We start from the raw sequence: 22,405 nt of genomic DNA, 5'->3' as shown, positions 1-22,405 counted from the left end.
CCTTTCAAGCTGTGTCCATTTTCTGAAACACGCATTTCAAGCTGTGTCCATTTTCTGAAACACGCATTTCAAGCTGTGTCCATTTTCTTAAACACTCATTTTGAGTTGTGTTCATTTCCGTCAATACGCATTTCGAGCTGTTTTCTGAATTAAAAACTCGCCAATGAAATAATGTTTTCAGAAGTGAATTATTTGTAAATAATTTACGGAAAAAAAAGGTTTGAAGTGCTTCATTCTAATAGAAATAGCGAAGCTTTGCTTAAAATAATGTTAATTAAGACATTACTGCTCTTGTTGAATATAATATATTTTGTACCTTAGAAAGTTATATCAAAAAATAGTAAAAGTAGTTCTGTATTGTATTTTGTTGAAATATTGTATAATATTATCAATTTATTATTTTTGCAGAGTGTTAAACCCTTAGTGGAGTATTTGCAGAAGTCTTTCACACAAATCCAATCGAGCTTTGTTGATGTATCTTATCAAAAAATGGTGCTTTTAATTTGGGAACAAATAATTGAGGAGCTAAAGATAACAGCGTCGTCCAATATTGGGGTAATCTTTTTTTTTTAAAAAAATGAAAATTTTATGCTTTAGTTGTTTAATAACAATTAAGATAATTACAAATTTGGGGTTAGAACTGGAGATTTTCTGGAATTTCGGGAGCAACGCATCTACTTAAATACGGTAATGCTTTTTGTGAAATGAATGAACCACGGCACTGGCCATTATTTTGTGCTCTACTACTTCCAAACAACTACTAACATGAACACTTTAGATGGACTTTTGCATCAAGGATCAAAGGTAATTCAAAAATCTAAAAAATACATCAACTTTGACCATCAATATCTACTTGTGTTATTGAACCACAAAGGTATATATTTCTGTTACTACACGCTAATGAGTTGTACCTAAAATGAGCAGCATATGTGTGGTGTACAGTGAGCCAAAAATGAGAAGAAAAACAAGCTGGCCATCCAGAATAACTTTTGACTTAATGATCGGATCTTCATGTTTGATTAGTGCGGACGATATTTTAGGATACGGAATCAGACACAAAAACGTACTTTCTCTGATTAAGCATATCTTTTTTTCGACAGATTCGGATTTTTGATCCCCAAAATATCGGGGGCATCAGCAATCAGAGAAATATAGTCCCAATAGTTTGGTCAGGAGAGTGAAATCTTGCAAACTAAACTGCTTGTGATCTGAAGAGCTTCGATCGATTGCTTAAAAAAATACACTGATAATACTTCACTTTACTAGATAGCAATCGCATACTCATAAATAAGTCAGAATTTGCATGTTTCTATATAAAACTAACTTCTTAACTTTTTGATACATCAACTCTGGTGGGATTTCATTCGATTTAACGGAAAACATTACACCCAATATTAAATAAATAATCTTAAGAATCCAAAGTGGTAATGTATTCCATGATTAAAAACTTTAGTCGTTTCAGAAATAACAGTCGACATGTTTCAAGCGCTCAAAAAGAGGCACCCATTTTCAAAACTTGCCAGACGTAAATAAGAATAAACGAAAGTGATATGAAGCATAAAACGTTAAGTTGCTAACGAAAAATGGAAAAATAAAGGTGAGAAACAAAACTTAAAAAATCACAGTCTCCGAGAGAGGCAAATTAGTGAAGAATGCATTTCTACACGCCGTGGAGAGGTGGTGAGGAACTAATGTCGTTAGCAAGAGAATAAGTATTCATATAAATAAAACAAGATTCAAAAGCATGAAAATAAGCTTATGTGACTGGGGTGGAAATATTTTTGGCATTATAGAAATTTAATTTATGCTCAAGATTCCAACAATGAGTTAAAAGAATAAGAGTCGGAGCAAAGGCGCGGAAAACGAAAGTATCAAATGCAAAAAATCCTCTGATTATTAGAGGGATTAGAATTAGCATTTTGCAGTGCAAGTATTGTAATGTATAAAAAGAACTTCTTTTTACGTATATTCAATCACACTTTCTACTAGGCTTTACTTGAACACGTAAGATACATTTTTCAATTTAATTTTTTGCTGAATTAAATTAGATGAAATTCGTAATAAGTAATTTCATAATAAGTGAATTTCAAAAATAGTACTTTTTATACAAAAGAAATCCATTGCAACTTTTAAAATATTACCCCCTTTGACTTGAGTTTATTTTCATTTGATTAAGCAGAAAAAATACTAAGGAAATAATACCTCACTTTTCTGTAAAGCAATTTAGTTATGTAAATAAGAGCAAGTGCAATAATGTACTTTTTGAACAAAAAACCCTTATGACTTCTAAACTATTTATCTTATAGATTCCTGTTTCGTCCAATTCAATTAGGTTTCGAAAAAATACATCAATAATAATGTCTCTCTTGTTTCGATAGCAATATCAGATACGAGACAAGTACGAAATCGTACTTTTTGTACATAAAATCCTTATAACTTCTAAACTAATAGTCCTATCGTCTCGAAAATGGTCTTAATCAATTTAGCTTTTGAAAATACATCGGAAATAATGCCTTACTTGACTGTTTAGAAGAAATTTAATTATCCCCTTCAAATCACCCAATTTCCCTAAAAAAAGGGGGGGGGGAACATGCAGAAGACAGTGAGGGAGTTTTCAGGTAGTCTCTATGCGAGCACAATAAAGGTTTCTATGAAACAAAATCTTGAGTGATAAATTTTCCTAGGAAAATGTCTGATTTTAGTGGGCTGAAAAGAAAAATCCCGACGAAATATAAATCTTCTTTAAAAAGAATGTAGCAAGAAGGGAAAGAATTTAGTGTTTGGATAGCATAATTAAGGCAGGCATATAGTTAACTGTAAAAAAATATTAGTTTCCTGATCATGCCAGGAATTACAACAAAACAATTTTTGTTGGAAATAATTTCAAAACAAATTATTTCTTAATTTTATGTAATTCATTGACATTTAATAATTATAAATTACTTAAAAAAATCAAACATATTTTAGTATCAAATTAAATACATCCCTTAAGACTCTGTAGGCATAACAAAATTTTCTCAAATATCAATATAAATAATTCAAAATCCAAACTGCAAAACTGTTGAAATCAGATCGCATCAAGAACTGTTGTTTATTGAATGACATTGAACAACAGAAAGATAATGTAACGTAAGCATCATGTGCAATGTGAAAAACAAAACTAAAACACAGTGCTATCTTAGCGCATGAAAATGGAACTAACAATAACGTCATCTCAGACATTAGCACAATTGTTATATAGTTGATTCCTCAATCGGGAAATTGTAGCTCACATGAACGTAACATGCATAACTTACGTGAGAGGAAAGAAAAATAGCGTTGGTCTTCATAGAGTTAATTGTGACTACCTGTTATGCAAGTACGTGACTTCTAAGCGAATTTTGGAACCAATTTACAATACAATATTTTGTAATCTATACAAAAAATACAAATTTGGAATATAATTTTGGAATACAAATTTGCAATTATATTTGATTCAGTTTGCTGCAAATTCTAATCTGCCTCTGATTTGAGTGTCAATAAGCAAAGACTTTTCCTTGATTTTCTGTTCCACAGGCCGACATCAAGCAGACGATTTCCGACTGTTTGAGATGACATCTAAAATATTAAAGAAAAAAAAAATTTCATTTTAACTTACAAATAAATTACTACCAACTTTATAATCGTCAAAAAATGTGTTTGATCAATTGTTACAGGAAGTTGTTTGAGTCACAGTTTTTTATTAATTTTGTCCTTCAAATTCTGAAACACCTTGCATATAATGCTGATATTTTGCTTAACATATACAGGGTGATTCTAAAAAGATGGGGAAAATTTTAGGAGCTGATAGTACACACCCAAGCAAACAATTTTTATCAAAGAATGCAGGGTCGGAAACAAAACGCGAAACCGCTAGAGGGCGTCAAAGTTTATGTTCTTATATGAGGAAAAAACACACAAAGAACGATGAAATTAAGTTTTAAAAGCAGCGGCCGAAAGCTTGGCGACAAGTATCGCAGCGCAGTAACTCGCAACAGAAATGGAGCTTTCACGTTTGCATCAAACAACTTTCCAAATGCGCCAGCACCTTTGCGTTTTGTTTTCGACCATGCATTCTTTGATAAAAATTGTTTGCTTGGGTGTGTACTATCACTTCCTAAAATTTTGCCCATCTTTTTAGAATCACCCTGTATATCTAACAAATTACGATTTTCAAAATCAACTTATTAACGCTTAACGGTCCGGAAGTATTTCAAAAAATCCCTACCAGGCATATTTATGATAATTATATAATAATAATCATATAACAATAATTATATAATAACAATTGTATAATAATTATATAATAATAATAATTATATAATAACAATTGTATAATAATTATATAATAATAATAATTATATAATAACAATTGTATAATAATTATATAATAATAATAATTATATATTTAAGTATAAAACACTAAAAAAATACTAAAATGATTTCTGTCCCCATATAAGCGGCTGAAAAAAGTGCTATACCGCTTATATGGCTGCATTACTCTAGTAAGCATTAAAAACAAAATTTTGTTTAACTGTTTCCCAATCCAATTCGTCTAACATTACAACAAATCATAAATTTTAAAGTTCCAACTATCAGAACATTTAATTGAGTAGATATAAATATATTTTCATACATATAGATTTCATAATTACTGAAGCTTAAAGAATTTGAATAGCTACTGGTCAAATGCCCGCATTACCTTGGCTTTTACTTGGTTGGTTCATGTGAAAGTTAAAATACATTGAACTACTGCAGGATCCGGCACTTTCGGCCTACCTTTTGGCTTTAACAAGTGTCTTTTTCTTGATCTAAATTTTGTACGAATATTTAAATCGCAATAATAAAAGTTTGTTTTATAGCTATAAATTTTCTTAACAAAGTTAGACTGATCATTAATATATATTTATTAGTGTTAATGTAATAATTGAATATTATAGAATAATATATTAGAATTCTCCCTAGGAATAAAAAAGGGCTTCCTCTCAGAAAAGGGGGCTTGGAGTTTGAAAAGGGCACTCAATGAACTACGTAAAAATTTGTTAAAATGTCTAATGCTATTTAATAAATGAATTTGATTCTCAACATTTCTTTAAATTGTTTTTTTATGCTATTTTATGTGTATATTTCAAAAACTAATTCTCACTCTTTATCAAAATAAGAGGGAAATTTGTAGTTTTTAAAAAATAATTAAAGGCATGTAAAAAGACAATTGCGCAAAAAAGTAAACTTAAAAAAATGATTAATTAATAAGCAACTTCAAAACTTTTTTCTATGCTTTAAACTGAAAAGTATGAGAAAATCAACATGTAAAGGTGTATTTTTCTTAAAAAAAAGTATTTATTTAAAAAAATAATTTTAAAATCAATTAAAAAAATTCATTAATATACCTCTCCCCGAAAAAAGAAAAACTTAACTGGTGGATTAAAATTTAACTAGTTGAGAACACCAACAAAGTAAATATTTTTAATATTAATCAGAATTAAACCTATAAACACAGATAATTTTACCAGTGTATAGTTATTATTTAAACAGTAAAGTAACTTTTTTAAATAGAGTATGAATAAAAAAGCAATATTTTTAAAGGATGGTGGCTTATTTTTACAAAAAGGGCACATTTATAGGGATCAAGGTGCAGGCAGGGAGGGTCGCTCTTCTAAAAACCTTTAGTAGAACAATGCCGTCTTTTCCAAATTTTCTTATATGATAAAATTCTGTAACCATTTCGCTCATGGGCTGCAATAGCAGCACTACTCAAAAAATAATGTTTTGAGATAAGTGGGTTTAAAGTTTTCATTGCTACTGAAAATGCATAAGAAATGCTTCAGTTTGCCTAAACGAAAATTACCTTCAAGTTGAATTATGAGTTGTGCTAGTATTACTACAGAAAAGAATGTGTATTTCCATATTTACACCTGTTCTTAGTCCAAAACGCGTGTTTTTTGAATTGTGCCACTATTGCAGCCCATGAGCGATTTGTTCTTCAAATAAAATGCATGAGACAAAATAATTTAAATTTCCTTTATTTAATTAAATTTTTTAATCTATTTTTTGTAACTGGCCCCTTTAGAGTAGTAGGGTATTTTAAGTATGATTTGCACTTTATGTCGAGAGTGGACGACATGGTTAGTGGGTCAGGAACTTCTTAAAAGTTCTAATTCGGAAAATTTACTTATACTTATTTTACTAATGTTACCAAACACGTGCATTTAGAAAATTAATAATTAAAAAAAGAAAGAAATGCATAATTTACACATTGACAAATCAGTTTTCCAATCAGTAAAAAGCTGCTTACACAAGTAAGTACCAGTTGTCAGCTATGCAATAATTAATATATTTTTTTTAGAAAGAAAAAACTAGATTTTTCCAACGTTTGCACACGTGTTTGGATATTCTCTTCGATTATTTCGATCACAATGGTGAGTTTAGAAATCAAGACCTTAAAACAGATTCCTACCTAGTGAGTTTATTATCCATTTATATACATAGTTTGATTAAATTATAAGTTAAGGGGGAACAAAACTATTATAACCATTGAGGATGTGAATTATAATGTTATTGAATTATCTGCATAAGAAACTGTATTGTTTAAATAATACACTAAATGGTATTAATGCTCCTTTTAATAGAGAAACAATTAGTTTTTTTCTTCGTGAAATTCAAAATTTTTGAAATTAATGCCAAAATATAGGATTAAGAGCTGTGATTATAGAGCACTACGCTTTTTTTTTAAACAACGGTTATTAAATAAAATGTATAACGTTTGTTTTTTCTATCAATTACATATTTAATATATTATTAAATATGTTAAATATATATTTGTTAAAATTACAAGCGTTTTTAAATTTTTTTTTAGAATAACAGTAGTGTTCCCCCTTAAAAGAAATAATATAACTTTAAATATAGCTTGAATACAATTATAAAAAATAAATTATCAAATTTACTTAATGAATGATATTTATATCATAAATGAATAACTCTAATGATTTACATTGCAAAGATAGTTTCTGTCTTTCAGTCCCTAGAAAGAGAACTGCAACTACAAAGACAAGAGGCGAAGAACTTGATTGAGCTGTATTACTCTAAAAGAATACAGGATCAGGTAATTTTATATATTGTATATTTCATTAGAATATGTATGCTAACATTGTTCTCATTTTAACAGCAAATACACCGGCTGTAAAACAAATTACCTAAAGAGTGGAGTCTGATCGTTAAATCAAAAGTTACATTGGCCACCAAAAGTTAAGTATAGTCGGTCTCTGGAAAAAACTCCTTTCGCCATTCGTCTGGAGCAGTGGCGGTGACTATGGTTACGAGGTTTAACTATTTGGTGTAGAAATGTTGGGTCAATATTTATGCCATGTTTTGGCTCTAGTCTTGGAGAGAAAAGCTCCCCTCTTTGAAATGCGCTAGTTACTATAGCAGCAAGCGGCCTTAGACTTTGCGGTTTTGCTTTCTATAGACAAACAATACAACCTGTTTCTAAGGGCTAGAGACATAGGTTCCCAAACTTTTTTTTTAAATTCCAAATTACTTTAAAAGTAAAAAATTCTTCAGCGCCTCATTACAAAAATAATAATTATAAATAATAAAAACATTTTGCCCTATTTTAAGTCTTTTAAATATTTCCGTTATGATACACTTCTGCAAGATTGTTTGTAAGTTAATAAAATATACCTAATAATTAATGTATTTACATTGAAAACTTCCTTTTTTAATTTAATACTAATTTTTGTGAAAATAGTTCAACATACGACAAATATGTTTGTGACATGGTCACATACAGTTTGTCTAAAGTAAGAACTCCTCTAACCCTTCAACTGGATCCGTGGCGGCGACTATGGAAACGAGGTATAACGATTTCATTTAGGGGTGTGGGGTCATTGTTTAGGACAGGTTTTGGCTCGGGTTTGGCGAAAGAAAGGGAATATTTTTATTCGGTCTATTGTGTTAGCCCTAGAGGGAAGAGAAGCTACCCTCCCGCAAATGCGCTATTTTTGATTCCATAGCAGCAGGCGGTCTCAGACTTTGTGGCGATGGGATTTCTTACCGTAGACAAACTTTCTCTTCCTTTTAAGGATGCTGCTGTCCTTGTTCTTCCTAAAGACCTTGATAAGTGCAAATTGTGTCAGTCCGCTTTTGTTTTCGGTCACTTTCAAGTATCTATCCTCATGACGCATGCTACAGAATGTTCGGGAGGCTTCTTTTTGAGTGGTCGGGGACCAGTTTTTGTGTTGTAGCGTCTCACTTCTTCGCTGAGCAAAAGATAGTGGATTGTCGTTTTAATTCACATATTTTGTTAATGACCCTTTAGAGATCCTTAACAAACATTAAATACCCAAAATATTACTAGTGCCTCACTAGAAGTCTTCACCGGCCTTTGGAGGGAGGGGAGAAATTGCGTTGACGTTCGAAACCTATGATCTAGGAAATAGAGAAAATATGCACAATTTTTTTTATAAAGTGCGACATAGAATTTTGCAAAATTCAAAAAAAGGGCCGATATAGCCTGGTTGGTAGGGCACTGGGCCCATGTACAAGAGGTCATGGGTTCGATCCCCGTGTAGTAAATGGTGACTGATGTGCGTTAAATCTGTCGAGTCACAAACTACTCCATGTTCCCATCATACCTCTAGGGGTGTTGATACAGGAGTTTCCTTGCCTTCTGGATTGGCTCGAAATTTCAAGGCTACGGAGTTGAACATTAGTAGTCGTAAACCCAAAATTGGGTAGGTTGTTCAACAACTGTTATATATAAAAAATAAAAAGTCTTTTCTGAGAGAAAACAGTATTAATTGGAAACTTGTCACGGAAATGATGATTGGGCTCAACTGACAAGTAAGAATTTGGGTTCCAGAAAGAAAAATGTCAACTTCTAACTGCAATGCACAGACAGCATCGAGTTTTCATAATGCCAAATAAATCGTAAAAATAAACAAGAGAAAAGACCTGGAACTCAGTAACCATCGTCTCAGCTCAACCTTAACGATCGTGGAAGAATGAGAGCAGCAACTTACCTGCCAAGCTACTCTCAAACATTCTCAATTGGATTCAGGTCTGGAGATCTAGCTGGCCAATTCATCTGTCTTCACAATCCTAGAGAAGAACTCATTCCTTACAACAACCCATATTTGTAATGCTACGTGCCATATATGATTGTTTGTCAGTGTTTGAATTTATGTAAATTTCTATGTCATATTAAAGAAAGAATTGTTAAATGCATATTTTCTCCAAATCCCTTGTTGTTGCGTTCATTCAGTTTCACATAAGTCACAAAAAAAAAAAAAAACGATATAACTTAGTTTAGGAAGATCGATGCATTCTTTAATTTAAATTGAAAACTAAAATGCTGATTCTTGCACGGTGGCCAAAAAATCGATAGAAAGAGAATAATTTCGAAAGATAATGTTTTTATCATTTTCTACATACTTGCTTCAAAAAATTGTGTCTAAAGTTATCGAGTTTTGTGAAAAAAAGCTCACTTACTTAAGCAAGTATATGGTGCCCCTAACATTCAAGTTAAAACTCAAATACTGTTCATTAAAATAACGAACGATGCATGAAACTTAAATGTTAATTGATTTTAAACAATCTTCTAACCGAAAAATTTTACTTCAATTTTAATTTTAAAAGAAGAAAGAACGTTAAGAAAAAAATATAAGTAAAATTTAAGAACATTACATCAGTGTTTTATTTTGGTTCGTCTTTGAAGTAACAATTAAAAATGTTAAAATTATTTAAATTTAAAAATATATAAATGCCTATTTGTTTATAATTCTTAGTTTACAGTAAGATGTCGACAACCATTATTCAAATATCTTAAAATATTAATAGCAAATATTAATTCATTTTAAGATTAGCTGAATTAATTTCAAGTTGTTTTCTAAAAACACATTCATTTTTATTTAATATTTCAAAGGAATGCTACTAAGAGATTCTCTTATAACGTATGTTTTTTTCAAATTTGCCTTTTCAATTGCTCGTCCCATTTTAGTCATGCAATGAAAAGGCATAAACTATAATAATTTTGGTGTGTGTGTATGTATATATGTATGTTTATACACCGAAGAGCCATTACATTATGACCACCTTTAGCCCTCAAAACTGCTAGCACCCGCCTTAGCATTGATTCCACAAGGTGCTGATAGGTAGTCTGAGGTATCTGGTACCAAGCGCTCACCAACTGGTCCTGCAATTCCCTCACATTGCGAGGAGGTAGCGAGGCAGCACGAATTTGGTTTTCCAAGTAGGACCACAAATGCTCTATTGGATTAAGGTCAGGTGAATTTGGGGAATAAGACATGACTTGAAAGTCACTGGAATGTTCCTCGACGATTCGACCCTTATGACATGGTGCATTATCCTGTTGGTAAACACCATCCCCCGTAGGTAAAACTGCTGCCATGAATGGGTGAACCTGGTCTGCAACTATGTTCAAGTAGCTTACGGACGTCAGGGATTGTTCTATGAGGATTATGGGTCTTAATGCGCCCCATGAAAACATTGTTCCTGGGCGGAAACCATGAAAACCTGAGCGAGCCCATTGTTATAGATGGAGGGAGGTCATAATGTAATGGCTCTTCGGTGTATATGCACTATCAGAAAAAAAATTCTCACTTTTGACGATTCATCAATCCTTGAGCTGTAATTGAGCTTAGTTTAGAGAGTCAATTCGTCACGATGTCATGTGATTTGTGACGAAACGCGAACTCTCAGAGATACGACGAAAATGTTTCAACTCGAAACCTCATCGTAGCACATTGTGAGAGATTAATAACTAGATTGACGAAACTAAAATGAAGACGAGGCTATAGAAAATAAAATACGGCAACAAGCCAACCGGTTTGCATGGAGGTCAAAGAGTCATTACGGGTTCGAATTCTGCTTTGGGCAAGGGTATAATGTATTTCTTTGTTCTATCAGTTCTTTCACTGTTTAGGCGACATTAAGCCATCCATATGATGCCCAAAATAAAGTGATGGGTCAGGTGATAGTTTTTTTTAAAATATTTGATGAAATTTGTTTCCTCGAAGAAGAGGTGGCAGTCTCTTCGTCATTTTGACGAAATTTTCACTCAGAGCATATACTAGAAAACGGTTTCGTCAAAAACGAAGAAAGTTTCGTGAAATTTGAGTATCCGTTTTTTGCAGTGTGGGTGTAATATATTTGGTCTCTTTTTAACATCTTGTTTAAAATATAAAAATTTTAATGAATGTATATTTTCGTTTCTTTCAGGAAAGAAGCCAAAATCAAGGTTCATCATTTGGCTCATTAGTTGTCAAAGCTTACTACAATGATGTTTTAGAAATACTTAGTGTTGAAGGTGTGTATATTTAGTATATTGCACTTCTATAGTTCTATATTATACAGGGTGTTCCGTAATCATCTTTTCCCCACAGATAGCTTTCGCAAATCAGGAGTCTTAAATTCATCAAGGAAAAAAAACATCGAATTCTAGGTATTCACTTAAGTAAGAGGGATGAAAAACATCAGAACCAGTTTGATTGTCAAAGAAATCTAGGTGTATTTTATAATTATGTTTCTACTTCAATCAAACGTAGTTTAATTTAAATTTCGGCCTGTCTCGTTAATGAATCGCCCGGTTTCAGTTGGTGGGCAGATATTTTTTCGCAAATATAAATTTACGACCCCTAATGTTCAGGTTTGAGTTAATTTTTGACAAAGACTTTAAAAATATATATAAAGGGAGGTAGATGCGAATAACCTAGACACAATGAGCATACTTAAATTCATAGTCAGGTCGACACATGGCTACTTTTAAAAATGATTTTGATAAATTGATTCTACAGTCTAAGTTAAGTTAAATTGCTTAAATAATCAAATAGGCTCTAAAACAATTTGGCTTTATCATTACTATTATTTGTATTTTGGCTAGTCTTCCGTATCACGTATATATTTAAAGACCTGATGAGTTGCTTGAAATATAGGTAACAATAAAATAATTTATCTTACACTTCAAAATTTCATGCTCGACATCATTCTGTATTTATTAACTCATGTATACATGTTAACTCATAAGTAGATGTTACATGTATACGTGTATCTTAACATTGTTTAAGTGTCTGTAATCATACCTGCCAAATTTTACTATATTCGAGGGTGTTTTTCCAACTGGTAGTGAAATGATAACCGAATTACAATTACTAACAAAAATAAATTTATATATTGTCATCATGCATTTATAAATGTCTTTTATTTATTTATGTGTAATATCCGGATGTGCATTAGAAAAATCAATATTTTTAATTAAATTTATAGAATTAAATAGAAAAAGCATAAACTTTGCTATTTCCTTAATAATTAAATTAAAAATAAAATCTTTTGGAAAATCCGGTGTTTATTAGCTGGCAATTGTGCTCTAAAATATATTATAACTACTAGTTATGTTATAGCGTATCAACACCTGAGGTACAAAGGTGAGCAAATTTTGTATAAGCATTCCAACCAATAGACATAGAGCGATAATAAGTTTTAAGGAATTCAAAATAATAAGGTAAGTAATATAGCAATTTTGGGCTTTTAATAGAGAGATTCTGCAAAGCTAATTCTCGCTAACTCTAATGATTAAGATATTTGAGTTTCGCAGAGCATGTGTAAAAATTTCCCCTAAAAACCGCGGACAAAACTCTATGCAAAACCTCTCTAATAATTTTCAAAATGTTTTTGAACGCAAATTTCATTTTCTTTTAGAAAGGCCAGGGATGCGTTTCAGAGATGGGCATTTGTCATTCAGAATAATGAATAAAGAATGATGAATAATTATTCAAAATCTGAATAATGAATGATGAATAAAGATTTATTCATTAGTCAGAAATATTTTGAATAAAGAATAAATCATTCATTATTCAGTATCCTTTATTCAAACAAAATGGGCACGGTCAACAAAATGGGCACTGGTCAACAAAAATGGGCGCGGAATACTCTAATTGACTACGATTATGACAACTACAAATAAAACGTTAATCCTTTTCTTATATTTATATAATGTTTGAGAAAATTTACTTTTGTGTAACATAATGCATACTTTTGAGAAATAGTTAAATGGCAAAAAAGCGTTTAATTTTTTAAGTTAAAATTTTATTTAAAAATGTAAAATAATATTATCGTTCGCTTTCAAAAACTACAAAAAATTGCGTTTTATAGTTTTTAGAATAAAATTTTAAAATGAACTTAAGTAACTAAACTGTTATAAACCTACTTTTTAGCACAACTAAGTATGTTACGCTGGAGTAAGTTAAAATAACATAAAAATAAATAGCCATACTTGTCTTAGTTTTATAGTTTAATTCCTAAAATAAGACGTTTAAGAGCAAACGATGTTTTGCATCTCGTTATAGAGAAAGACATATCGATTGCATTTTTTGCTGGTTATTCAAAATTTTATTCAGAAAAATTAGTCATGACTAATTAGTTTATTCATCAATCATTATAGAAAATAAGAAAATAAAACAGCAATTGAGAGCTTAGTTCCTATAAATAAAGCTTAAAAGAAGTTCAAACATAGTAAATTGTCACAAGGAGCTGCGATTGCTCAGAGGATAGACCGGTTGCCTGAGGAGAACTGGGTTCGAAGCCCAGTGGTGTCTAGTCGATACGAATTCCGCATCTGGCTTGCACCGACCAGTGCTGACGTAAAATATCCTGGAAGGTAGACGGATCATGGGTTAGAGTCCTTGCCGTCAGACTAACCGTGGGAGGTTTTCGTGTTTACCCTCCACGAAGCGCAAAAGCGTATTAGTTCCATCAAAAAAAAGTCCTCAACGAAGGCAAATTTTTTCCAATACTTGATCCAGGAGTTCCCTTGTCTTCTGGATTAGGTTTAAAATTATTAGATAACCGAGTTGAACATTGAAAGTCGTAAGCTCAAAATTGGGGGACGGCTGTTCAACGCCGGTTATAAAATTTTAAAAAATTTCGCAAGAAAAAAACTAATTGTTATTAGATTTTTTTCCCCTACGATCGTTTCTTCACGAGACAGTGTAAGAAATCACGAACAAACAAATGCGCATTTTAAGCATTTTGTTATCCTTAATACCCACAAGGTATTTAATTGATTACTTAATGAATTACTTTAATGATGATCTATAACTTTGTAACTTACTTTTTTCCTCTATCTCTTACCCTTTTTTTTTAAAGCTAATTGCGCAGATTTTCACCAGGTTACGTTGTAAACGATATCATCCTCTAACACATAACGATTTTACTATAAATAGACATCACTTCAATAATTATAGCTGCATCCATTTGGCAGATATGGATTCGGCAGAGGGTAGGTATGAACTTAATGGGCACCCGGTGTATTTTTACCTTGACTGGTATTTTATGAAAAAATACACAATTAGATAGAATGTTTTACAAAATAGTGTAAGACAAATTTACAGTCAAAGCATTTTCTTGAAACTATACAAAAATCCAAATGTTTGATAAAAAAGAACATGAACTTTCACACCGCTCATTAATGTCTATCAAAATAATTCGAAAATACTATATAATAACGCAATTTCATAAAAATAATTTGAAGCATTATGCTTAACGCTGTTTTTCGAAGATCTGTCGCCAAGGAAAATAAAAAAGTCATAATTTAACAGCCTTACACTTAAAGCAATGCTATGATTTTAAACTATATATACAATATAATCTTGCCGTGAAGAATTATCTGGGCTTTAGAACAGAGAGATACCTTAAATATTTTCAAAAAGTTATTACACTTTGTTTTAAAAATCGCCAATTCGGCGAAATTTTTCCACCTAAATGAAAATAATCAAAATTACTGCCGTATTCTTAGTTTTTCCAAATTTTTATGAGCCCAGGTAATGCAGCATTGAAGTAAGTTTTTAAATATTAAAAAATTAGACTACAAATGCTTTTAATTTTCACAAAACTGTGACTTTTCTCCATATTGACGTTTTGCGCCATTTTCAAAATAAGCGTAGACAGCGCTAGCTTTAGATAAGCTAAACTTGACCTAACAGCCATGAGTAACAGTTGCAAACTCACAGCTGCTTTCAAAAACATATATTATTCGCAAAAAAGCATCATTTCAAATTAAGATGAAGCCTTCGAAAATCAGCCTGCTTTCCTGTTATTTTTTATTCAAAGGTTCAGAAACGATATTTATTGTAATAATTTACCAATTTTAAACTATTTCTTCTTCTTTCAGTTATAAATGCTCGAGACCTACGTGCCTGTGATCCAAACGGTAAGTTTATTAGCTTTAATTTTTTTAAAAACAAAAACTGTAGAACTTTTATATGGCTTCAATGGCACTCTTCCGGAATTAAGTATGCTTCATTAATATTTTAACTTATTTGCATTTAATTGAAATTACACAAAATTGACATTAAAGCAATTTTAGAAATGTTAAAGCCAATTGCAAATAACTATAAAATTTTAAACCTACTTCATATGTTATATGTCTACGACTATATTCGTAAACATTTAACTTGAGAAAAACTAAAGTTCATCTTACTTAAAGCGACGAATAGTACAAAAATCTTCCAGTATCAACATTGACAGAATCGCATTGAAAATTTTTTGTCAAGAGTAAAAAATTATTAAAATCACAAAAAAATAATTTTTGTGAAAAAGGCAGAATTAGTAGTACTTCAGAGAAATAAGCTCATTCACAGTTGGTAGCTAAACAGTTGGTCCAGCTACAAAATATTCCGCAATTAAAAACAAAGTAAAATTCTATACATATTAGGGATCTCAAAATAATATTTGAACTAAGAAATAGGAATCTGCTTGGTTGACGAAGGAAACGGAGAGAATTTGAAAGAAACATCTCCAAATTTCATCAAGCAATCAAACTGATTTCCTTCAGTCTTCTTCACCGTTCAGATTTGGCTTCTCCTCGCTTCAATGTTAATTGTGTTGCTAATTGGCGATTCTTTAAGTGTACACTCTTTTCATTTCATTTTTGAGAATGTCTTCATAAATATACATTAAGGGTGTATAATATGGTACATTCGGTATAAATCGAATTTTAATGAATTGAGAAGGTAATTATTGAATAATCAGTCTGACTTTTCCTTCCAACTAATCAAGACGAAATTATATTAATGGCGGTCGCTACGGAACACCCTGCATGCATTAACAGATACAGCGTTATAACCATCTCGAGAATTTTTTAAGCTAATTAAAAAGAAATTACTCTTAATTATAAAAATCGTTTATCCAAAGATTTTCATACGAAAAATATCTTTTATTTTATTTAAGAATGGTCGAAAAAAATTTTGAATTGTAAGGTAGACATTTTTTTGCATCATTTTAAAGAATGTGGCAAAATAAAAAATTCGGGCGAAATCGGTCAAATAGTTCCCGAGAAATCGAATTTTAAAAAAGTCATATTTTTAAAATTCTATAGTTATGCAAAGTTTTTTTTTTTTTTCACACTGTACAATATAAGGCTGTCACCTAATAAGAACGTGGGGTAAATTAGATTCTCTTTCAATTTTTTATAACAAAATTATACCAATAAAGTTGGGTAATCAGTAGTTTTTGAAAGGTAGTTATATAGTATACATTTGTGTGTTTTTAGATTTTTGATCTTTGTTTTCCTACAATTTACGTTATAAATTTTTTTAGTATCATCCAAATATGTTTTTCTCAGTTTTAATAGTAATAAAATGAAACTTTACAAAATTTTAAAACTGACAACTGTAAATCGCTAATTCAAAACAACTAATCACGTGTCTTTATTGCTTTAAAGTTTTGAGGAAAATTACATAAAAGCTCCAAAAATTATCCAGCTTTATTTCTCCTTATCTGATAAAGTGACCCTTTTATTTTTCATTCTTTCTGAAAGTTATTGTACTGCCGAATAATACTATATCATCAAACGTATGTTAATTAAGTACAAGAAAATTTTTTTTTAACGAAAATCAAAAATTTTACGTAAAATCCAAGATGGCGCAAGGGTAGAGTCCTCTTAATGAAAAGGCAATCCCACTTTTCAGTAAACAGCATTTTTTAATTTGGCACCAAATGGTTTTTGCTTAGCTACTTTTTTTTTATGAAAATCAAAATAAAAGACACTACAATAGAAATTAGAATTTGTTAATTTCTAAAAAACAATAGAATAGAAATTCAAAGGTTTTTCATTTTTATTACACATATTTTTCATACCTTTTTCATTATTTTGTATAAATTAAGGTAAAAATAAGTGCAGCATTTTAGTTATTTATGGATATGAAATACATTATGACCGGTAACTTTTTCTGCGTTAAAGATAAAATCCCCCTAACGCGACTCACTTCCAAACTTTCGCTTGCACTTGTTTAGATCTACGAGAAACAGTTATTCATCATTGAAATTTCTTGAATCTACAGAAACAGAATAATTAATAAAATAATAATTTCATGACATAACTAACTATAGAGGAAAGAGATTAGAATATAAGTTTTTTTAAAAGCATTTGATAGACAATTGAAAATGCGTAAATATCAATAACCAAACATTATTTGAAATTCCAATATTATATTACTTAAAATAATATTTGATTATCAAGTAATTACTATAAATATTACTTGAACTTTTATTTCTTTTACTGTTACTTTCCATACTTTGTTTACACCTATTATTTAGCATATTTTAGGACGTCCTTAAACCACAAATATTTGTTGTATGAAAACCCGATTACCTTGTAAAAAGTTATTTATGATCACTCGTTTATTATTTTGGTCTTTCCATTTCGTGAAAAATATTCGATAATCATAACTTGTCATAAATTTCTTCTTGAGTTTTGTAAACAAAATGATATATCTTGTGCGAAGATTCGCTTAAGAATCGATCGATGATGCATAATAATATTTCAACACTTGTTCAAAACAAAGTTGTTTATAATGAGTGAACGATAATTTCTACATATTCTTTGGAAATTTGTCAAACAATTCCATTTATGAAGTGAATCTGCAATGTTTCAAGGAGGGGGAAGGGTAATTTTTTTTCTTATTTCCCTTTTCGGTTGCAAAGAAATCGTTAGATCTGTCTTTCAAAGGTTCTGTAAATAACACTTTTTAGTAAATAATATGTTAGCATCGTTTATTAGCTCATAATGCCTATTTTTATAACTGCCGTAAGTTTGCAATATTTATCCATGACTGTTTAGCGAAGTATAGTCCAACTAAACCAATGCTTTCTAGTCTAATAATGAACATAGCGCAAAATGTCACTATGATGAAAAATCGTTAGATCTGTTTTTCAAAGGCTCTGTAAATAACACTCATATACACAATACTTTTTAGCAAATAATATGTTAGCATAGTAGCTAAATCTACATTTCAAAGTCTCTGAAAATAACACTTATATAAATAACACTTTTTAAGAAATAATATGTTATCGTAGTTTATTAGCAAATAATAATGCCCATTTTTATAACTGCCGTAAGTTTGTAATATTTATCCATGACTGTTTGGCGAAGTTTCGTCCAACTAAGCCAATGCTTTCTAGTCTAATAATGAACATAGCACAAAATGTCACTATGATATGAAAAGTCGTTGTTTTGTAAAAATGAAGAATCTGAGGTCTTTTTTCTTCATTGAAAAGTTACTCAAACTCTGTTTAGAGAGCCTTGATGGCTCAGGGGGATAGAGCGCTAGCCTCCCAATGAGGTGACCCAGGTTCAAATGTCAGCGATGGCTGGTCGATAAGAATTTCGAACCAAGCTCGTACCGACCACAGTGTTGACGTAAAATATCGTCAGTGGTTGGATCATAGGTTTGAGTCCCCTTGCCGACAGGCCATTCGCGGACTGTTTTCGTGGTTTCTTCTCCATGTAACGAATTTATGTGTTAGTTCCATCAAAAAGTTCATCATGAAGGCAAATTTCTCCCAATACTCAGTCCAGGAGTTCCCTTGTCTTCTGGATTGGGTTCAAAATTACTAGGCTACGGAGTTGAACATTGGTAGTCGTACACTCAAAATTGGGCCAGCTGTTCAACGACGGTTATAAAATTAAAAAAACTCTGTTTAGAGTAATAAAAATAAGGAAATTTTGAGTATTTTTCATTAATTTCATGTATTTTTATCTTGATGAAAATTTCTCTGCAAATTGGCTTTTTTTTTTAAAAGTGGAATAACTTTTTATCTGCTTTTATCATATGCTTTTTCTTCGTTTTAAAGTCCAGAAAATTCTTTACGACGAGATAGTATTTATAATGTAAAATAGCTTTTCTGAGTCTAAGGCCCTCAAATTGTGGTTTTTCTGTTTTCCTTGGCAAAAGGGTAGTGAAAAACTCTGAAATAAAGATTAATTAGTCCTATTTTTTTAGCTCTTTAAAATTACATTAATTGTCTCAAGTAAATGTTAAAAGTATTTTATTTAAACCAGTCTTAACTGCCATTTTAGGCAAATGTTATATTTCTAACTCAAGATGTATGGTGCCAATTCAAAGTTGGAAAGTCCTGGAAGAAATGTAGGTCTTAAAATTATAAGTTTCAATTACACATTTTTGAAATTAATTTTTAATAAAGTTAGGTCACGTTTTTATGCTTAAAAAGATTCTTTAAATGTTACAATTTGAATGCATAAGTATAGGGCACATAGCATAGTTTTGAATGTGCTTACTCTTAAAATATTGCCCCCCCGCTAAAATTGGTTTTGTGGAGCAAATTTGTGCAAGCATTTAGAGTTCCTGTTGTAACATTTCATTTTAGGAATCATGTAAAAACTATTTTTGACTCTTTCCTTTTTTACGAAATGGTATAAACCAAATTCAAAGTTCATAGTAACATTTCAAAAAATAACTCTCGCATTAACTTGATTAAAAACTTCATTCGTTTCAAATATATAAAAACAAGAAATTACATTAGACATGCTTACAGCACTCAAAAACAGGCACTCATTTTCAAGAATTGCTAGACATGAATGCATTATTTTTCACAATAACTATTTGTGTTTTAAAAATAAAGATTTCATGGTTCGTGATACACGTTAATGAAATAAATTTCTAAAGCGTCCCTTGCTATGTTAAAAAATTGGATTTTTTTTTTTTAAATACCCTAATATGAACTGACAAATTTAGAAAAAAGTTTAAATTCAAATGCAGCGTATATGGTACCGTTTCAAAGATGGATAATCGAACAAAATATTTCTATCTACAAATAGATTTGGCAGGTACAAATTTGCAAATATAATTTCAAAACTGCTCCAAGAAAGAAATTAAGACAAGTTTTCATAAACGTTTCATAAATTTTATTGCAAATTTCAGAAACATTTTCAGATTGGATGCAAAATTTATAGTACCATTTTGAAAATAAACATTCATATAAATTATTTATGCCCTAATATTTATAGGTTTTGTGGTGTAACTTTGTGAACTAATTTTATAAAATGTCCGAAGTAGTGCTTTTAATTTAGGACATGTGAAAAGAAATATTCTTACTGCGAAATTTTGAAAAAAGTAAAAACTTGAATTCAAAGTGTATGGGACTGTTTTAAAGATGGACACTCAGAAAATATTTTTGTTTTAAAAATATAGGTTTTGTGATATGAATTTGTCACTAGTTATACTTAAAGATTATCAGTTTGATACTAAACCTAATGAAAATTATCAATGCATACCGTACACTCAGTAATATTAACATTTTGTGATCCAGAAAGAATTCATTCATTAAAATTAAGACATCAAACAAAGAATCAATTAATAGGAGAAATTTAAACTTCAAAGGTTTAGAAGATTAGAAAAAAAAATTTCATTACTTCAGATGTTTATTTTTTACAAAAAATGAGAAAACTCAAAATATTAATAAAGTGGGATTAAGAACTAAAAAGTTACTTGAAGTTATTAAGGTTAAAAAAAAGCATAAGGAGTGTTTGTAAATTTTTAAATAACAAATAACACTTGAATTTATGTAAACAAACTTCATAAGATTTGATACACATGATTATTTTAACAAAGAAACATCTGAATAATATTGTTTAATAACTGAAAATATTCAAAAGGAAAAATTAAAAATAAGCTAAATGACTCATTTAATTAAAGAAAATGTTAAATAATTTAACTTTAGCAATCAGATTTTAAATTTAAAAAAAAACTTATTTGAATATTGATTACCTAAATATAACTCCCTAAGTTCAAAAAAAAAAAAAAATTCAGAAAATATTTTCACCTTAATATTAAAAGTTTAATAGTTATCACGCTTTTAATGTATATGATAAATCATATAATATTTAATAATTTATCAACCTATTCATAGCTGATATGTTTTCACTTTTAAGTTTAAACAAAATATTTGAAGTGATAGAAAAGCATTTCTGAAACTGCAATCAATAATTTGAAGAAAATAAAAATAGGTACTTTAAAAAATAAATATCTCTAAAAGAAGTGTTTAAAATACTATCAACAGTTGTTTGTTTGGAACTCATAACATGCTTACTGCAGCATTAGGCATGTTCAGGTATAATAAGTAATACAAAAACGGATATCATGAATGGTGATTATAGAATTGAACTTAGGAAATATTTCTGAAGATATGAAAAACCATACTTTATTCCATTTAATTTTTACCTGTAATATACAATCGCTATCAAAATATATTTAAATCATGCTTACCTTTAGATCGATAATCAGCATTAAAATTTACAGCTGAAAATCAATATAAAGTGTATGTTTCTCTTAAAAACTCATGTGAGTTCTTGTATACAATACATTTAAAATTTAAGTACTTAATTACATAAAATAAAGTATCAACCATTATGATTAACTTTGCTTTTAATTCCTTATATAATAGTTTTAAAATTTCTTTTTATTTCTTTCAGGTCTCAGTGATCCATTCGTGATATTGAAACTTATTCCACGCCATGTCTTCCCAAACAGTTCTACATATAAAACTAAAGTTCACATGAAAACACTTGATCCAGTTTTCTTGGAGTATTTCGAGTGGTAATATAAGTCATTATTTTATAACTTTTATTTTCACTTACATTTTGCAAAAGCTAAGTCATGTAACTTAAAATTTGAAAGATACTAATATTTTCTTAACGCTTTTTTTTAAGAATTATGATATTAAGTTCTATTATTTCATTAGTATTGTTATAACCCATAAATTATGTACACAGTGAAGAAATATTAAAAACTCATATTTCATGTTGCTGCCTCTTAAAATAACTGCATCTAATCTACTGCAGAATTTCACAAAAACTTGCAAATACTTCTTGCCCATTTGGGCAAGTTATTTATCACAAACTTGAGAAATAGTACTAATGGAACCCACATAAACGTAATCAAAAACCATAATGATGTGCTGATGAATTGAAAGGCTTAGCTATTTTTTTAATTATATCAAATATTCCTTTCATTCATACTTATGCTTTTTCGATTAAAAAAAGATTCTAGAATTAGAAAAATGTATAAGTATGGAT

At 30.1% G+C, this 22,405-nt stretch overlaps 1 protein-coding gene across 4 annotated transcripts in view; it reads left to right on the top strand.

Annotated features, from left to right (window-relative positions):
- LOC107451031 (BAI1-associated protein 3) overlaps positions 1-22,405 on the top strand; it is a 392,542-nt gene that overhangs the window by 357,472 nt on the left and 12,665 nt on the right. For 2 of the 4 annotated variants that reach the window (XM_087155403.1, XM_087155404.1), the window contains 6 exons: positions 409-555; positions 6,365-6,478; positions 7,037-7,120; positions 11,257-11,344; positions 15,203-15,241; positions 21,803-21,926. In XM_087155403.1, coding sequence (XP_087011529.1) covers positions 409-555; positions 6,365-6,478; positions 7,037-7,120; positions 11,257-11,344; positions 15,203-15,241; positions 21,803-21,926 — 596 coding nt within the window. The remainder of the gene's footprint in view (positions 1-408; positions 556-6,364; positions 6,479-7,036; positions 7,121-11,256; positions 11,345-15,202; positions 15,242-21,802; positions 21,927-22,405) is intronic. The other 2 variants (XM_087155406.1, XM_087155405.1) reach the window with 1 other exon arrangement.

This window comes from Parasteatoda tepidariorum, chromosome 11, assembly GCF_982258835.1.
Source record: "Parasteatoda tepidariorum strain Cologne lab strain chromosome 11, Ptep-v5.0, whole genome shotgun sequence".
NCBI classification, from domain to species: domain Eukaryota; kingdom Metazoa; phylum Arthropoda; class Arachnida; order Araneae; family Theridiidae; genus Parasteatoda; species Parasteatoda tepidariorum.
The sequence above is the reverse complement of the archived record's forward strand: the minus strand, read 5'-3'. Positions and strand labels throughout refer to the sequence as shown.